This window comes from Vicia villosa, linkage group LG5, assembly GCF_029867415.1.
Source record: "Vicia villosa cultivar HV-30 ecotype Madison, WI linkage group LG5, Vvil1.0, whole genome shotgun sequence".
Taxonomy (NCBI): domain Eukaryota; kingdom Viridiplantae; phylum Streptophyta; class Magnoliopsida; order Fabales; family Fabaceae; genus Vicia; species Vicia villosa.
In genome coordinates this window covers 98,381,730-98,401,264 of record NC_081184.1, presented here as the reverse complement: position 1 = coordinate 98,401,264, position 19,535 = coordinate 98,381,730, and the positions used below count along the sequence as shown (strand labels likewise).

At 36.9% G+C, this 19,535-nt stretch overlaps 2 protein-coding genes across 2 annotated transcripts; one reads left to right on the top strand and one right to left on the bottom strand.

Moving 5' to 3' along the window:
- The first annotated feature begins 295 nt into the window (after positions 1 to 295).
- Positions 296 to 1,213, top strand: LOC131606911 (intracellular ribonuclease LX-like). The gene is made up of 2 exons (XM_058878998.1): positions 296 to 499; positions 589 to 1,213. Exons 1-2 carry the CDS (start codon positions 296 to 298, stop codon positions 982 to 984), a joined length of 600 nt encoding a protein of 199 aa, XP_058734981.1. The 3' UTR covers positions 985 to 1,213.
- Positions 1,214 to 16,315: 15,102 nt separating this feature from the next.
- On the bottom strand, positions 16,316 to 16,951 carry LOC131605061 (uncharacterized). Its single transcript, XM_058877460.1, has one exon. The coding sequence runs from the start codon at positions 16,949 to 16,951 to the stop codon at positions 16,316 to 16,318; it is 636 nt and encodes a 211-aa protein (XP_058733443.1).
- Positions 16,952 to 19,535: the final 2,584 nt, after the last annotated feature.

The window sequence follows — 19,535 nt, the reverse complement described above, 5'->3', positions numbered from 1 at the left end:
GATTTGCTTACACACAAAAACTATCCTACGTCAACTAGTAAATTAAAGACCCACATTCATTGGTTTGATATATACTGTGTGAGTTCATTATAAAACATATTTCTATATCTATTTAAAAAGAAGAAATAAGAATTTTTTTCTATATCTATTTAGAGAGAAGAAATAAGAATTTTTTTAATGAGTTGAATAATGAAATATTTTAAAATAAAAATTAAAAGAATATTGTGATATTGTGAAGCTCCCCCTATAAATAGATGGAGAAATAAGTTTTATAATCACAAATACGAATATCAAAATGAAGGTGTTAATGATTTTGGTGATATTGATTTCCTTTTTACAATCAGGTGTAGGCTCGTTTAATCATTACATGCTAGCGGAAGTATGGCCAGCTGGTTTTTGTCAGACTCAAACCTGTATAAAACAGGTCAACAAATTTATTATTCATGGCCTATGGCCACAGGGAGTGGATCCATCTCCATGTCCAAAAACTGAATTAAATGTAGGTTATATGAAAGTTTTTCAGTTTAATATTTATTGTTACTTTTTAATATATAACATGATTATTTATTTATTTAATTTGTTTATCAGCTTTATCGTTCAGTGGTGAAGAAGCTTGAGGTTGATTGGCAATCTTTGACCGAGAAGGAAGACAAAGTGTTTTGGAAAGAGGAGTGGGATAAACACGGCTCTTGCTCCATGTTGGAACAAAATGAGTACTTCACAGCCGCATCAACAATTTATCGTAAAAAAAGTATCATTAAAATACTTAATGCAAAGGGTATAGGAAATACGTTTGTTGCGGAATCCTTATCGAAACAAAAATTTGAGAAGGCTATTGAAGATGGCTTTGGCGTTAAAGCGCAACTTTACTGTGACACTCAACATAATTTGGTTGAAGTAAGACTTTGTATGAATAAAAATGAGCCTTATGATTATAGGGACTGTTCTGCTGCTTCTGCAACCTGTCCAGAGACGATGGTATAATATTCCAATATTCATATAAGAAGCATGCTGTTATGACCCAGGATGACCCTACGGACCCTGAAGAAGATCAATTGCCAAGGGCCATGCCCCCTCTCTAATATACAGACGCAGCAGCAGTAGTATGTCACATTTCCATATTCATATTCGTGGTTAAGATAGATATGCATGAATCATCATGAGTCATGTAATCACTTATTCCTTTTAAATAAATGGAAATTTATTTTACTTATGTCTCTCAGTCAAACGCTACCATTAGCTTTTTTATTTACTAATTCCATTTACTTGGTTTAAGATTCAACTAAATTTGATTTATAACATTTCAATAAATCTAATTTTAACTCTTGAATTTTTTATATCCGAAACAATTTACTCACTTTTCATAACATCACTAACAAAAAGTCAAAGTTTACAGATTTTATATACCATTATTATTCTTAACAATATATATATTATTTATCTGTGTAAATTCCATTGACTTGGTTTAAGATTCAACTAAATTATTTATCTAATTTCTAAATATAAATTAAAGTTTTTATTAAAATGAATTGACTATTTTTATAAGTAACATCTAATAAAGTGAGGTATACCTCGTTGGTGAAATTGACTATATTCACTGTTACAATTAAAGAATGGTTACAATTTGTTAACATAAAAGTGAGAATTACTTAATATTTCTACGCACAACTCAATTTCACTATTCACTATTATTCACTATTTCACTATCACACTGAGCAGGCATTAGTGCCTAGTAGAAAAACCAATTAAAATGACAAATTTCGTAATTTCACTACAAAAAGTCAAAGTTTACATAGTTTATATACCATTATAATTCTTAAAAATATTAACATAATATAGTAGTTTCTATGTCTAGTTTTTCAATTTCAAAATTATGATTAAGAGATGAATGACTATCTTCAAAAATGTAGAGAAACATAACTATTTATGCAATTTGTTAAAACATAATTCTGATTATTTTTATTTTAAAATCGGGACTCTTGGAAGTGACTCTCGTATGGTTAGAGCCCACCGGAATACTAAAAAACTTGAAAGGGGTAGCATTAGTGTTGGAGAATAGGAAACTAGAATTAGAATGCATAAAGTCTTCATGAATGTTAACTATTATTTACCCTTGAAAATAAAGTTTTTAAAGCCCAAACTAATTTAAAACATCCTAATAAGGTTTGATTGCCCCACAAATTATGCTATAAGACTACTCCGACAATCATGGTATCATCTAGTGGTGTTCAAAAATATGGTTAACTGAATTTTATACTTGAACTGAATTGCATTACTGATAAAGAGGAATTCAGCAACTAATAAATCTAAAAAATCTAAGGGTAACCAAAACAAACATAAAACAAAGATTTGCAGCAACAATAAAGAAATAGCTTGTGAAAATTTTCTTAAGATTTCAAGGAGACAAGACAACCCTTAAATACTCTAGGGTTGTTGAGACCTAAAAGGACTTCCCAAACATGGGCCTAGCCCAAAACGAAAATTGCAAAATTAAAAATAAAACTAGACTTATTTTGTCACATAGTCTTTCATCCATATGGGTTTAGTTTTAACTCTATTGGGCCTAATAACACTACCATCCGGTCCAAAAACAACCTTGTCCTCAAGGTTGGGTTCAATTAGATTTTGTGCTGCAGAATTAGTGGAGGCCCAATGCACCGGCCCATTTGTGTTCAGCATAGAAGAATTAGGGTTTGCAGCTTCAGTTGGCAGCGGCGCGGAGCTAGTGGCAGACAGCTCACTCCTCGTTTTATGCATAGTCACGTGGGACTCCTTGGGAAGTGTTGCAACGGTACACTCATCCGATGGTGGAGAACGAAGCGTCAGGGAATCCAAGGACTTTAACGGGTGAGATGAAGATGGCGTGGGAAAACGTGTGAGTCTATCAGCTGCTGTACTTGATGAAGAGTCTAAAGTATTGAAAGGTTTAACTTTAGAGTTTAAGTGTTTAAACTCCTCAGACTTCTCTCTCTCTCTTCATTAAACAATGTCTTTAGCGCTCTCTCTTCCTTCATTTTGACTCACTTCTTTTTGAATAAAATCTTCGGAGCTTCCTCTTTCTCTATTCTGAAAACACTTTATAACTTCTCCCTTGGAAACACTCTTTTCGCTCGCACCGCCCTGAGTGTCTGCATGTTGCTTGTGCCTTGCCGTCGTGGTGTGTATGTGAGAGGTAAGGGACGAAGGAACGCTTTCCGTTTTCTGAGTTGTATTATCCGAATCTGATAAATCTTTTGCGTTTTCTGCAGGTGCCGGGTCCTCAGATGGTTCCATGTCCGCCGGAATCGGAGATAGCAAGTGGGATGGTGGTGTTCCATGGAAAGCTCGAAGCTGAGAAACATGTATAACCGGGTGGATCCGCGACGAGGGTGGGAGGTCTAGTCGGTAAGCTGTGTTGCCGATCCGTTGCAAGATCTTGAAGGGACCAAAGTACCGTTTTGCCAGTTTCTGCGAGGAACGACGCACCACCGAGAGTTGTCGATAGGGTTTTAATTTCAGCCATACAAAGTTTCCTTCGGTAAAGGTACAGTCTTTTCTGTGTTTGTTACTATGGATTTCCATCTTCTTTTTTGCTTTGAGCAAATTCCTCTGCAAAGTTTGTCTTAACTCTTCTCTTTTCTGTAAAGACTCATCAATAGTTGGAATGGAGGCTGATCCAGATGTGTAGCTTGGAAAAGCAGGAGGGGGGCGGCCATAAAGGGCTTCGAACGGCGACATTTTCAGCGCTGAGTGATAAGTGGAGTTGTACCAAAACTCCGCCAAGTGTAAGTATTGAAACCACTTTTTTGGATTGTCACTCGTATAACATCTCAAGTACGTTTCGAGACACCTGTTAATGACTTCTGTTTGACCGTCCGTTTCAGGATGATAGGCGGAGCTATATTTCAGTTGTACCTTGCACACAGAACAACTCTTTCCAGAAGGCACTGAGAAATAACAGATCTCTGTCCGAAACTATGGATTTTGGGATCCCATGTAAACGGCATATTTCCACCGAGAAGCGGATGGCGAGATCCTTGGCGCTTCGACCATTTAATTTAACCAATTCAAATGGTTAATGAACTGAACCATTTAATTTAACCAATTCAATTTCAGTTTAAAACCGGTTCATAACCAGTTTCGATTTACAAACTAGATTAGTTATATAATTAGTTTCTTATTAAAAAAATCAATTGAGAGGAAAAATAAAATTCTGAAAATAAAAATAAATTTCTAATTGGTTAAAATAACGGGAAAAAAGAAATTTTTAATAGAAAATTAATTTTGTCACTAAAAACAAAAATAATTTTTGTGGTAACTTATTTCATTCGAGCCATCAATGCTATCAAAATACTATTTCCTTAGATAACTATCAGAAAAAAAAAAACTTATCAAAAATTAAAATATAAAGCAAAATAAGGTTTGATATTTTGTGGCACTAGGCTTGCAATCTAATCTCAATATTATTAGAAGAAAAGTTATTAATATAAGTACCAGTAAAGTCCAAAAAAAGTACTGAAACTATTATGGGCACGCGCCTGTGAGAAAAAAGAAAGCACTTAAAAAATGTCAAATAGAGAACAACAGCTCTGGAAATAAATAAAAAAAAGTTGGCTTAAATACACTTTTCGTCCCAGTAAGTTAGCGTGTTTTTGATTTTCGTCCCTGTAAGTTTTTTTTTTGGGTTTTAATCCCTATATCTTACTTTTTGCTTGAGGTTTAGTCCCTAAAGCCAAAATCCGCAGGAAAATCTGCAGGTTACCTGCGGATTTTCTTGTGAAATTTCCTGCGGATTTTGTTTTTAGGGACTAAAACGAACGCGAAACTGAAATATAAGGACTAAAACCCAAAAAAAAAACTTACAGGGACGAAAACCAAAAACACGCTAACTTACAGGGACGAAAAGTGTATTTAAGCCAAAAAAGTTTTTTTTATAAAATGAAAAACTTGAATTTTTTAAGAATAAATATTCTGAAAAATATTGTTTTTTAATATATAAAATTTAAACTTTTTATACAATTAAAAAAATTAGTTTTAAAAGAATTCAAATTTTATAATTTGGTTTAAAATTACAAACTGGTTTATAAATATAAACCGGTTCTAAACTAGTTTTAAATTGAATTGAAACCATTTTAGCGGTTAACTAGATTTTTATTGAAATGATTATTATAAACTGAACTGAACCATAAATATGGTTTGGTTTAGTGCAGTTCACAAACCATGAACACCCCTAGTATCATCTACAAAATAAAGAATATCTCCATCACTATCCTGAACGCTTCCTTAAAATCCTCTATAGTGAACTCCTCCTCGAACAAAACCTTTTTAGACTTTAATAACACCTTGAAATAGATACTGGATATGGCTGGTCTTCTCGAAAGAACCTCTAGAAATTTGTTTTCAAAGAAACTCTCTGACCCTCCTTTACCCCTCTCTGCACTTTATATTCTATCTTCTATAATATTAACTCCAAATATGGAATTTAGCCTCGATCTAGATTTAGGCAATACATGAAAGACTCTTGTATTAATGTCACATTCCATTATCCATGAATGCCTAGTTTTTTTCCTCAAGAAGATCTTATTGAGGTGAAAATTACTCGAAAATTAATTTGATGATTTTTTTTTCTTACTTAAAACCTCCTCTACATCTTCCTAAAGGTTGAGAAAAATACAAGAAAAGGAGGATTAAATTGTGTTCTTTATCAATTAAAAATCCCTTTCGTTAATTTCTTTTATTTCTCATTTTATCTCATCTTCTAAATATGCTTTTTGCGTTGTGGAAGCATGCTTTCATGTAAGATGTTCATTATTAACTTCTTTACGTCATCAGAACTTCTGACTTATCTCAATACAGTTTTGAAGATTTTTGCGTGAATGTTCTAAGTTAAAATGAATTGTGCAGAAAGTAAAAGACACATTTATTTTTATCCTGATTCACCTTTTGAATAAGACTACCTCCAGTCCACCTTCTTCAGGTGATTTACCTCTCAACAGAGGTCTTAATCCACTATAATCAAACTTGATTACAATTGCACGATCCTTCGTCGTGACTAACGACCTGCACAACCAGCTGCTGTGACTAACCCTCACAAGCTACCCGCGAGTGACTAACCACTAGATGACTGAACCATTTAGTGATCTCAGCGAGATATAAAGTTCATCAACCTAGTAACCTGCACAATAACGTGTTGTGACTAAATCCCAGCACATCTAGCGACTGTGACTAACTGCAATGGACTGTTCAATAATCTGCACGAGATATAACATCCATTGACTCCTGGACTTCTGACCTTCACATAGTCTCCAAGAGAATTTCCATAATGACCGCAACCATTGTCTTCTTAAGCATCAGACCTTCACTAGGTCACTTAAGGCATCATCACCGATTTCTTTCAGAATTGTTCTTCTGGAGATTACTAGTGTGCTTCTTATTCAAGCATATTTTATCCTGTTCTAAATACATTTGTTTACGGCACACTATACGAGTAACAATTTAGTGTCTTCAGTTTTCTTTGTCTTCAAATATGATAATTTTACCACTTAATCAAGTATTCTTAGATATCTTCTAACTCCATTGAGGATACTTCTTAACAGCATGTTTTCTTCTTCATCTTCTGAGATTCTTCTTGTAGGCATTGTTAGAACAAGATTTGTTCTGATCAATATTCTTAGTTTTGATGATAACAATATATATGAATTTTGTATAAGACAATGTGGTACTCTAATCATATGCATTTTCCATTTCAGGAAATATATAAAAAGTATGCACAATTCAGCGCAAGAAGCACTGACTCAAAAGGTTCAAGATTGCAACATCAGAACATGCTTTCGCAAGACATCAGAAGATGGTTAAGCATAATCAGAACATGGTCTATGAAGCATCAGAAGAACTTGAGTTCGGAAGCAAAAGCACTGATGTTCTTATGGTATCACGCTAGAAGCACTTCAAAGTCAGAAGACAAAAAGATACTTTGTACCAAGCTGAATGACTCTGATATTCAAACGTTGTATTCTACAAATATGAGAATCAGAATAAAGTACAAGGAGACAGGCTACGCTGATTGACATAAGGAACGTTAGAAGCTATTAAAGGCAAAATCAGTTAAAGCGGGAAAATCAACGCTCAAGGTAGTTGACAAAAGAGTGAAACATTAAATGTAAAGCTGTACGACACGCGCAACGCATTAAATGCTCCCAACGGTCATCTTCTCAGATTCCTATAAATATGAAGTTCTGATGAGAAGCAAAGTTGACGAAACGCCAAAACTCTTACAACTCTGGCAAACTTGCTGAAACGCTGTTGAATCAAATACTCTCAAACTTCATCTTCAACCTCACATATCTTGTAATATTTAGTGAGTGTTAAGCTTAGAACTTAAGAGAAATATAACAGTTGTGATTATAGCTTTATAAGAAGCATATTGTACTCTTGTAATATTTATTTTACATTGATTTGTAAAAGGTTCCTAGAGTGATCAAGTTGTGCTCAGAATACTCTAGAAGACTTAGAAGGTATCTAAGTGAAAAACCATTGTAATCAAGGTTGATTAGTGGATTAAATCCTCAGTTGAGGTAAATCACTCTAAGGGAGTGGACTAGAGTAGTTTCGTTAACAACGAACCAGGATAAAAATCATTGTGCAATACAACAATGGAAATGGAAACAATGGCTACATTAGACCACCAGTATTCGATGGTCAAAACTTTGAATATTGGAAAGATAAACTTGAAAGCTACTTTCTTGGTTTAGATGGTGACCTATGAGACTTGCTTGTGGATGGTTACAAACATCCTCTAAATGCTACTGGAGTAAAGATGTGCAGGAAAGAAATGAGTGATGATCAGAAGAAAAAATTCAAAAATCATCACAAGTCTAGGACTGTTTTGCTAAACGCTATCTCTCATTCAGAATATGAGAAGCTATCAAATAGAGAAACTGCCTATGACATATATGAATCATTAAAAATGACTCATGAAGGAAACAGCCAAGTCAAGGAGACTAAAGCTCTTGCCTTGATCCAGAAATACGAAGCCTTTAAGATGGAGGATGATGAAAACATTGAAACAATGTTCTCAAGATTTTAAACTCTAACTGCTGGATTAAGAGTTCTTGACAAGGGATACACAAAGTCTGATCACGTCATGAAAATTATCAGAAGCTTGCCCAGAAGATGGGGTCCGATGGTTACTACATTCAAAGTTGCCAAGAACTTGAATGAAGTCTCTCTTGAAGAGTTGATCAGTGCTCTGAGGTGTCATGAAATAGAGCTAGATACTAATGAACCTCAGAAGAAAGGTAAGTCTATTGCGTTAAAATCTTTAAATAAATAATGTACTAACGCATTTCACGCTGAAGAAGAAGATTCTGAAGAGTCAGAATCAGAAGAAGAAGATGAACTGTCCAAGATCTCCAGAAGGGTAAACCAACTCTAGAAAAGAAAAAAAAGGAAGTTCAAGAACTTCTAAAGTTCTAAAAGGCCTGAAAGAGGAGAATTTTATAGAAGCAGAAGATCTCACAAAAATAAGGTCACGTGCTTTGAATGCAATGAGCCAGGGCATTACAAGAGCGAGTGTCCAAAGCTTTAGAGGGAGAAGCCTAAGAAGAAGTTTCATAAGAAGAAAGGTCTTATGGCAACATGGGATGATTCAGATTCATCAGAATCATAATCAGACTCTGAAGGCAAGCAGGCAAACATTGCGCTGATGGCCACAGTTGATGATGGATCAGAATCTACGTCAGAATCAGATTCTGAAGAGGTATTTTCTGAACTGTCTAGAGAAGAGTTAGTTTCTAGTCTAACAGAACTTTTGGAACTCAAGGCTCAACTTAGTGTCAAATACAAAAAGATGAAAAAGCTATTTGAATTTGAAACTAAGAAGCTTGAAGTAGAAAATTTTGAACTAAAGGAAAAAGTTTTAAATTTATCCAAAGATTTTGGAAACCCTTCTAGTTCTGAAAAGCCTACTCCAAGTCTGAACAATATTATGAAAGAATATGACTTGAGCTTTAGAAAGTTCTTATCTAGAGGTATTGGAAGAAGTCAACTGGCCTCTATGATATACGCTGTTAGCGGAAACAAGAGAGTTGGCGTTGGCTATGAGGGTGAAACCCCATACAAACTTGAATCTGTGGATGATATGAAAATCACATACAAGCCATTGTATGATCAATTCAAGTATGGCCCCTCCCATGATATTAGGCTTACATCACATGCAAAGAGCTTGGCTGCAAAGAAGCAAAAGGAAAACATGTCATGGTACCTGGACTCTGGGTGCTCGCGGCACATTACGGGAAAAAGGTCTATGTTCCAAGACCTGGTGCTTAAATCTGTCGAAGAAGTCAAGTTTGGAAGGAATCAGAAGGGCAAGATAATTGGCTCAGGAACCATAAGTACCGGTAACTCTCCTTCCATAACTAATGTTCTTCTAGTAGATGGATTAGCTCATAACTTATTATCCATAAGTCAATTAAGTGACAATGGTTATGACATAATCTTTGATCAAAAGTCTTGTAAGGCTGTAAGTCAAAAGGATGGCTCAATCCTATTTACAGGAAAAAGAAAGAACAACATTTACAAGATTGATCTTCAGGATCTTAAGAATCAGAAGGTAACTTGTCTTATGTCTGTCAGCGAAGAGCAATGGGTCTGGCACAGAAGATTAGGCCATGCTAGTTTAAGAAAGATTTCTCAGATTAACAAACTAAATCTGGTCAGAGGACTCCTGTAACTCGGTGAACTGACTTTTATTTTAATAAGCAACCATGTTTAGGTGAGCATGAGTCGCCACCGACTTTTATTTTGTCCAATTTTAGGAAAGGTAAAAAGTATAGAAAAAAACCTTTTTAAAAAAGAAATGGGCTCGGGGGGTAGGTTATGAAAAGGGAAGGTGCAAGCACCCTTTTCATCCGTAGTTATCTACGGGCTCTTAACTTGCTTAGCTCGTGTTTGTTTGTTTTGAGTTGAAAAGAGGCATAAGGACTTTAGCGTAAATGCGTAGCCTTAGTTTTTGAAAGAATATTGAAAAGATGTTTTTTAATTGAGCTAGGCAGATTAAGAGCACTACCCTAAATAGTGGGTCTTTTTCTATACTTTTTAAAGTTCCTAGGATAACCCATAATATATAGAAGTAGGAAATCCTTGATTATATTGGACGTGTTTGGGACAATCGATGGGTCATCGATGGTCGTTGAAGGCAATAAGTAGAGGTACCTTTCGCAAATTCGAAGGGACAATCATCATTTTGTAGGCAACCATTCAAAGGACTAGATCATATCATCGTAGGCAACATCGTGGATCATCGAGGGACTTATGATCTTTGCGATGATTTTTACTCGAGAGACTTTTGCTAATGGGTACCTCCACATTCGAGGGACACGACCTTATAATCGAAGGCAACCAAGAGAGGCGTACCATAAGGGCGAGTGAGTGCAAGTGTATTGGATTCGTTTATAATTTATCTTGTATTTTTTATGTGATCTATCGTTTCGATTTTCAGTCTCATAACACAAACCTATCATACATCTAAACAGTATAATAATAAAAATACAGAAATTAAAAAAAATGCGGGAAAGTAAAAGACTCCTTTAAATATTTACATTTGACCTATATACATTCTAATACTTGAACAAAATGATGAAATAAACATGCATGCGCCATACATAGAGTTTGAGATGGGAAAAGAAAGTCGAGAGAAAATTAGAGGTTAACAAAAAGTTTGATTTTGAGACTTATTAAAAATCCTAATTCTAATGATTATTAAAGATGAAATTAAATTTAATTAACCTATATGATTAAGAAAAATGATCATGTCTAATTTCATTCATCCTAAAATTAAACTAAATCTTGATTACTAAGTTATTTAATTACTGGGAATTAAATGAAATTAACTAATTAAACTCACCTAATTCACTTAATCCTAATCAATTTTATTTTTGTGATTTTGTTTGGTAAAGAAAACATGAATTAAAACCAAAGAGAATTAAAACATGGGCCTAAGGTTGCATTCTGAAAACAGGGGGTGTGGATCGGACAAGGACTAGGCCCAAAAGAGAATGAGCGCTGAATTATGTGCAGCGATCTCCTGAAGGCCTACGGTGGGTGTGCATTATTTGGACGTTCAGATCGTATCCATTGAAGATCTCCTGATTAGGATCGAAGGTACATGATAAACACCTGTGGGAATAAGATTCCAGATCTGCAAATAAACAAATGAGTAAATGATAAAAATATAGTGTCAAGGGTAGGGCTCGAACCCAGGCCCTTGCACTTACGACCAAAAAGTGCGCGTTACCAGCTGGGCCACCTGCAATTCAAGTTAATTAAACGCGTCGAGTGCATAACGTAACGTGACCGGCCGTGAGTTTTCTTCTCCGGCGAACTTCATCTTCTCTGATGAAGCCATTTTCGAAAAACCTGCAATCTCGTCCGAAACTAACAAACAAATAACCCAGGTTTACTATTTAACATGCCTTGAATTTAATGGGACCGTTAGTTTGGGTCGAAAAGCCTTGTAACTACAGTTTTGAGAAATCATGACCTTGGTGCCCTAACAATGGCAACTCATGATTCAGTCCCCTAAGTGCGCATGTGATACGTCTAAACTTACTTACTTAGGATCCTGAACACGAACATACATAGTAAAACGATTATAAATATGTAAATGAACGAAATCTAATTTTAAAGAAAACTACCTCCGGCGAGGACGAAACACGGGCTTCTGAGTGGCTGTACGCTTGAGTAATGATTGGAACATGTTCCTGTCGTCTTCAGGATCACGAAGCAACTCTTTAAATGGTATGAGGGTAACTGTGCCACGAGTTTCTCTATGCCTTAAATTTTTTAAAGTTTGAACGCTTGGAGAGTGTATATGAGGCTAGGGTTTCGTGGAGAGTGAGGCTGCAAAGCTTATGTATATATAGGATATCAAATTAGGGTTGAAAGAATGGAAGAAAATCATGTCTTGATTAAAAAATAATTGTTCTTCAAACTTGCACCAAAAATTTCCTTCTTGAGTTTAATCCTATTTTATGCATGTTTTCACGATTTGTTTTGGCCCTTGGATGGAGTTGAACGTGATTATATGAGTGAGAATATTCCATGGTATCTCTCCTGATTTTATTTCATATTTTTTGAATTTTAAATGAATAAATTCAATAAGTAAAAGAAAAAAATCATGACTAAGTATATATGGAATTTCCTTATGGCCCCAACAAGATTTTTAGCTTGATTAAAAAAATAAAAAATAAACACATGAATTTTCATCATTTAATTATGATTTAATTTGATTTTATTTGAATTTAAATGAATAAATTCAAACTAAAAGAAATAAAAATCATAAAATAAAGATAAATATATTTATGGGACTATTATAAGCTTGGAATCACGTGGGTGACATAAAATCATGGGCCCATTACTTAAAGATGCAAAGTTCTTCACTTAGGGTTTCATGATTTTCTCCAAATTTCTCCAACTTCTGACAGTCATAACTCTCTCAATGTTTATTATATGGGCATGATCTAGGACTTTTTGGTAAGATCAAGATGTCCTCTACAAGCTACTTTGGAAGCTTTTTTGCATTTGGAGATTTTATCTGGATGATATGGCTTGTGAGAGAAAACTGCTTTTTGCGAGCTTTTAGAAGGACCTGTAATGTTTTGGCTCATATCTCTTATGCGGAAGCATTTCTTGACCTTGGGACCAACATCAAAGTTGTAGAGAATTGAATTTCCTTGAGAATGAGATTTGGTTGTAGAATTTTTGATGAACCATGTGGGAGATATGGTCAGTCAAAGTTCAGTTGACTTTCTCCTTAAAAACCTAATTTAGTAACTTGGACTTTGATGATTTCTGAACTCTCCTTGATGAATCATAATCAAACCTTGATCAAATGATGAATAATACTTCAAGAGGTTGATGTTGATAAAAAATCAGGAGTTTTGGTTGTGGTTTGACCATAGTTAACCTTTAGGTTTGAACTAATCGACTGTTGATCATCTGTGCTGTTGAATGAGCAATCTTGTGATTCAAAGCTTTGAATTTTGGTATGAGGATACCCTGGGTCCTATGGGACACCATAAAGTCCATTTGAAGCCTTAGAGGTTCAGTTTCCATGAAAAGAATCACAACCCTAATTTTGGGCCATGTCACTTTGGAGACACTTTTATCTGGTGAAAACCATGGATACTTGAGTATGAGGAGACAAATTGTCTTGAACTATAATTGACACATTTTGGGGTATGACAGTTGCCCCTGTTCAATCTTCTTAAACCTAAGGATGTAGATTGGCTTGTGTGCCTATCAGAATCTGAAGGTAAAAGATGATTGAACACTAAAATACCCAAAAATTTGCACTTGCTGGTGTAGGGAATAACTCTATCGATGGTTTGAATGGGCTTAAAGATGCCACTAGTTGGATTGGCAGGATGTTGTCGGAGGTGGGCTTCAAGATGCCACCGGTCTTTTGAAAGTTAGACTGCATTTGAAAATGATGAGAGTATCAGAATGAACCGTTCGTTGGGTTGTACCTGAGTTGTTTATGGGTTGAATTGTTGGCTCTATTGACGAAGTATTAAGATTAGATCATTGACTCCATCATCTTGACCACCTCTTGTTGCTGAGAATTGGGACTATATTGGTGGCTCTATTGTCAGTGGCTCCCTTTCCATGATCATTTTGACTCCATTGTCATGATCGAATGATGACTCCATTGTTGGTGGCTCTATTGCCACGATCATTTTGACTCCATTGTCATGATCGATTGATGACTCCATTGTCGGTGGCTCCATTGCCGTTATCATTTTTACTCCATTGTCATGATCAATTTGTGACTCCATTGTCGGTGGCTCCATTGCCGTGGTCATTTTGACTCCATCGTTGTGATCGAATGATGACTCCATTGTCGGTGGCTCAATTTCCGTGATCATTTTGACTCCATTATCATGATCAATTATGACTCCATTGTCGGTGGCTCTATTGCCGCGATCATTTTGACTCCATTGTCATGATCAATTCGTGACTCCATTGTCAGAGGCTCGATTGCCATGATCATTTTGACTCTATTGTCATGATCACTTATGACTCCATTGTCAGAGGCTCCATTGCCATGAATGAGTGCCAGGATTAAGTCTTTCTCTTGATTGTCCCTATACTATAAATGATATTCGACTGGGAAGTGACCTGAAAAGGTAAAGTTAGTTTTTTATGCGATGTCATAATGCATGTAATGTATTATGTATGAAGTTCTCAAAATAAATGAGAATTTTCGTATGTTATGTTTGCGTTCACCATGATACAATATATGAGGCATGGAGGTAGATGCATGATGTATGGATATGTGTATGTGGATGCTTATAGATAGCCCTGTATAGTAACTCTTTGTAGGGAAAATAAATCCCTATTTGTTGTTGGAGATGATAACAACATGATTGTATTGTGGATTCGTGTCTTTTGTGCAAGAATATTCAGTGGGGGATTTTTGATTTATGCTAGAGGCAAACATCCTTGTAGGAGAATGCTTCATTCCTTGAGGAATGCTTTGTGGAGATATTTCCATACTGTTGGCTCTTGGGAAGACATCTGGATGACTTAGATGTTGTTCGATTGCTTTTCCTATTTCCTGTGAATATAAGAATCTTTTGGGAAATACTGGTCATATTCAAAATGCATATGTTCATTCAAAATTATCATTGGACGCTTGCGTATTCAAACCTGAGAAAGTGAGAAAGTAAGCTTGAAATAATTTGTATTGACTTGGGAAAAGGCCGTAAACAGGCGAATTAGTACAAGGAGACATAATTCCTGGTAAGAGGAAATCGTCGTAAAATATTTCTTTAGAAAAGAAGTACAAAGTGAACAATAAGGAAAACAGCTATGTGGAAATGATCCCATTGGGCTTCGACCCAGCTATTGACATTATTCCTTCGAGTATCTCATCCCTTGCTTGTTGGAAGAAACGATTGCATTGATTAGTGCCTTTTGAACTTGACCTTGGTAACAAAGCTAACTGGGGATCGATGATTGATGATATAATGGGACATAGTCGTACGCTTTAATCCCTAACTTTTGCCTAGACTGCCTTTTCAGGTTTTCAGCCTACCGGGATACCCTTTTTTGCCCAAGCCGCCTTTTCAGGTTTTTGACTTTCCGGGTGTACATTTTTTTGGTATTTATATCCCTAATTTTTGCCCAAACCCTTTTGGTTCGTCAGGATGCCCTTATTTTTGCCTAGGTATGTCAACCTAGCGGGTCTATTTTATGCGTAATAATTTTTGACTATGTCCGCATTCACAGGGTGCGGGAAGTCTTCGCCACCCATTGTGGTAAGCATCATGGCTCTGCCGGAAAATATTTTCTTAATTACAAATGGTCCTTCGTACGTAGGAGTCCACTTGCCCCTAGGATCACCTTGTGGAAGGATAATACGCTTTATTACCAAGTCACCGGTTTGGTACGCCTGGTGCTTAACTTTCTTGTTAAATGCTTTGATCATACGTTTCTTATATAATTGCCGATGACATACAACCGCAAGTCTCTTCTCATCAATCAAGTTTATCTGATCTAGTCGAGTCTGGATCCACTCGTCTTCGCCCAAGTCTGCATCTTTCATAATTCTCAGGGAAGGAATCTGAACTTCGATAGGTAGGACTGCCTTCATACCATAAACCAGTAAAAAAGGGATTGCCCCGGTTGAGGTACGTGCAGAAGTGCGATAACCATGAAGAGAAAATGGTAACATCTCGTGCCAATCTTTGTATGTCACGGTCATCTTCTGTAAAATATTCTTTATATTTTTTTTTGGCGGCTTCCACTGCACCATTCATCTTTGGTCGATACGGGGAAAAATTGTGGTGTTTGATCTTGAACTACGTGTAGAGCTCAGTGATCATCTTGTTGTTTAGATTAGTACCATTATCTATAATAATCCTTTCAGGGATGCCATACCGACAAATGAGATTTTGCTTATCGAGCCACAACATTCTTGGTAACTGAAGCGAATGAGACCGCTTCCACCCACTTCGTAAAGTAATCAATAGCCACGAGGATAAAGCGATGCCCGTTGGAGGCAGTAGGTTTGATTTCTCTGATCATATCGATGCCCCACATTGCAAAAGGCAAGGAGTAGTTAAGACATTTAATGGAATTGGAGGTACATGCACTTTATCAGCGTAGATCTGACACTTATGCCAAGTCCTAGAATGATGGCGGCAGTTAGTCTCCATGATGGACTAGTAATAGCCTGCTCTCAAGATCTTTTTAGCCATGGTATCTCCACTAGAATGAGTTCCGAAAATACCGTCATGCATTTCTTCCATTATTTCTTCTGCTTCCTTCTTGTTTACACAACGAAGCAAAGTTGAGTCATGATTACGTTTGTATAAGATTCCGTTACTTGGAAAAACTTGGCAGAGAACCTTCTTAGGAACTTCCCGTCATTGATGGATGCCCCTTCAGGATATTCCTGAGCTTCAAGGTATCTTTTTACCTCGTGGAACCAGGGTTTCTCGTCTACTTCCTCTGTAATAATCTCACAACAATGTGCCGGCTCATCCAATCTTTCAATGGTAATCATGGGCGCTTCATTATCCCACCTGACTTTGAACATAAATGACATCGTAGCCAATGCGTCTGCCAATTGGTTTTCATCTCGTGGAATATGCTCAAAGGTAATTTCTTTAAAATAAGGGATCAAAGTTAACACATGCTCCTTGTAAGGGATGAGATTGGGATGCTTTGTGTCCCACTCTCCTTTAATCCGACTGATTACTAGGGATGAGTCCCCATATACTTCTAGAATTTTGATTCTCAAGTCTATTGCGGCTTTGAGACCCATGATACGTGCTTCATATTCGGCCATATTGTTGGTGCAATCAAAACATAGTCTTGCAGTGAACGGCGTATGACCACCTTCGGGAGAGACAGTCACATCACCAATACCATTGCCAAGTGCGTTCGAAGCTCCGTCAAAAACCATAGTCCATCGGGATCCTAGTTCAGGTCCTTCATCCGGACAAGGCTCTTCATAGTCAGTAACAAGCATGATTTCCTCATCTGAAAATTCAAAATTCATGGACTGATAGTCATTTACCGCTTGATGGGCCAAATGATCGGCTAGTACACTTCCCTTAATTGCCTTCTGTGTGGTATACTAGATGTCGTACTCTGTCAATATCATTTGCCATCTTGTTATTCGTCCGGAGAGATCAGGCTTCTCAAATACATACTTGATAGGATCCATTTTAGAGATTAATAAAGTGGTATGGTTCAACATATACTGTCTCAGTCGGCGAGTAGCCCATGCCAAAACACAACAAGTTTTCTCGAGCAGTGAGTATCTTGTTTCACAGTCGGTAAACATTTTGCTAAGGTAGTATATTACATGCTCTTTTCGACCGGACTCGTCATGTTATCCCAGTACACACCCCATTGAATTCTCTAACACTGTTATGTACATTACTGGAGGTCTTCCATCAACTGGTGGCATCAAAATTAGAGGTTCTTGGAGGTACTCCTTGAGCTTGTCAAAGGCTAACTGGCATTCGTCGTTCCATCTTACCACTTGATCTTTCCTCAACAGTTTGAAGATTGGCACACAAGTGGTTGTCATGTGAGAAATAAACCTTGCATTATAATTCAAACGTCCCAAGAAACCTTTGACTTCCTTCTCAGTACGTGGTACATGCATCTCCTGAATAGCTTTAACCTTGGCCGGATAAACTTCAATACCTTTACTACTGACGATGAACCCTAGCAGTTTACCGAATCTTGCCCCAAAAGTGCACTTGTTCGGATTCAATCTCAATTTGTACTTTTTTAACCTGTCAAAGAGTTTTTGCAAATGGACAAGGTGTTCTTCTTATGTGTCATATTTTGCGATCATATCATCCACGTAAACTTCTATTTCTTGGTGAATCATATCATGGAATAAGGCTACCATTGCATGCTGATATGTTGCCCCTGCGTTCTTCAAACCGAAAGGCATCATTTTGTAACAAAAAGTTCCCCAAGGTGTTGTGAATGTTGTCTTCTCCATGTCTTCTGGTGCCATCTTGATCTTATTGTAACCAGAGAATCCGTCCATGAAGGAAAACACTTTGCATTGTGCAGTATTATCCACCAGTGTATCAATGTGAGGCAGCGGAAAATCATCTTTTGGGCTTGCTAGATTTAGATCTCTATAGTCAACACACATTCTGACTTTCCCATCTTTCTTAGGTACCGGCACAATGTTGGCGATCCATGGTGGATAACTCACTACCTTTAGAAACCCAGCATTAAATTGTTTCTCAACTTCGTCTTTAATCTTCTTGGCCATATCAGGTCTACTTCTTCATAGTTTCTTCTTGATCGGAGGACTATTTTCCTTGATTGGTAGACGGTGCACCACAATATCAGTATCAAGATCGGGTATATCTTCGTAAGACCAAGCAAAAATCTCAACATAGTCTCGTAGCATCTGAATCAGTCTCTATTTGACACTGTCTTCCAACCCAGCATCTACCTTGGCTTCTTTATTTTCTTCGCCAGTACCAAGATTCACAACTTCAATCGGCTCTTCGTGTGGCTGTATAGTCTTTTCTTCCTTCTCTAACAGTTTGGAAAGTTCTCTAGGCACTTCACAATCTTCCTCGCCTTCATCCTTAGCTTGGTAGATCGGGTTATCAAAGTCATAATTGGCATTAGCAGAGTCGTTATCAATGGGATCCAGAGTGGATGTGAATCTGTAGTGTATTATGTGGGTGTGTGTAAGAACACATAGCTATTTAATAATATAAAAAAGCAAAAACATAGAGCACAATATTTGAATATGAAACGTCCAATGATTTTTTTGAATGAAAATATGATTTTGAAATGACAAGCCCTAACAAATGGACCACATCTTCGGTCTTCCAACTGAAGGAGATAGAGATAACATCTTCGGTCTTCCAGCTGTTCAGCCCATGGTCAGGTGTAGGAAAGATCCACTTGTCTAGATTGCAGTTGCTCTCACCATCTTCTAAAGCATTGAGTCCCTTGCTGATGAAGTGAGACATTAATCCTCCAGGGCGGGTATGATGATTACTCTTCTGAGTTCCATTAGTACAACCTAACCCAAGTTTGTCAAACTTATAGGGGACGTCAATGAGTTGGCCTAAACAGTACAACCACCTTCTTCAACCACAGCCTTAGCATCCTTTAGAGAAGCCATTGTTGGAGGGATCCGGTTAACTTTAGGAACAGTAGGAGTGTGCTTGGCAGTAGAGACAACCTGAGGAACCAATTCAAAAGTCTTGCAAGGATTCTCGATGAATTCACCGGCCACTTCGACATGTTTGTACGCATTCACATAGCTAACCACATATTCTTCTTCCCCATGCACAGTGACGATCTTTCCATTTGTAGGGTACTTCAGCTTCTGATGCAAAGTAGATGTCACAACACTTGCCTCATGTATCCACGGGCGCCCAAGCAAGCAGGAATAAGCGGGGTGAATATCCATCACATAGAACAAGGAGTTGAATGTCTGAGAAACCACTCTGATCGGGAGCTTAACCTCTCCATATACCGTACTCTTCGAA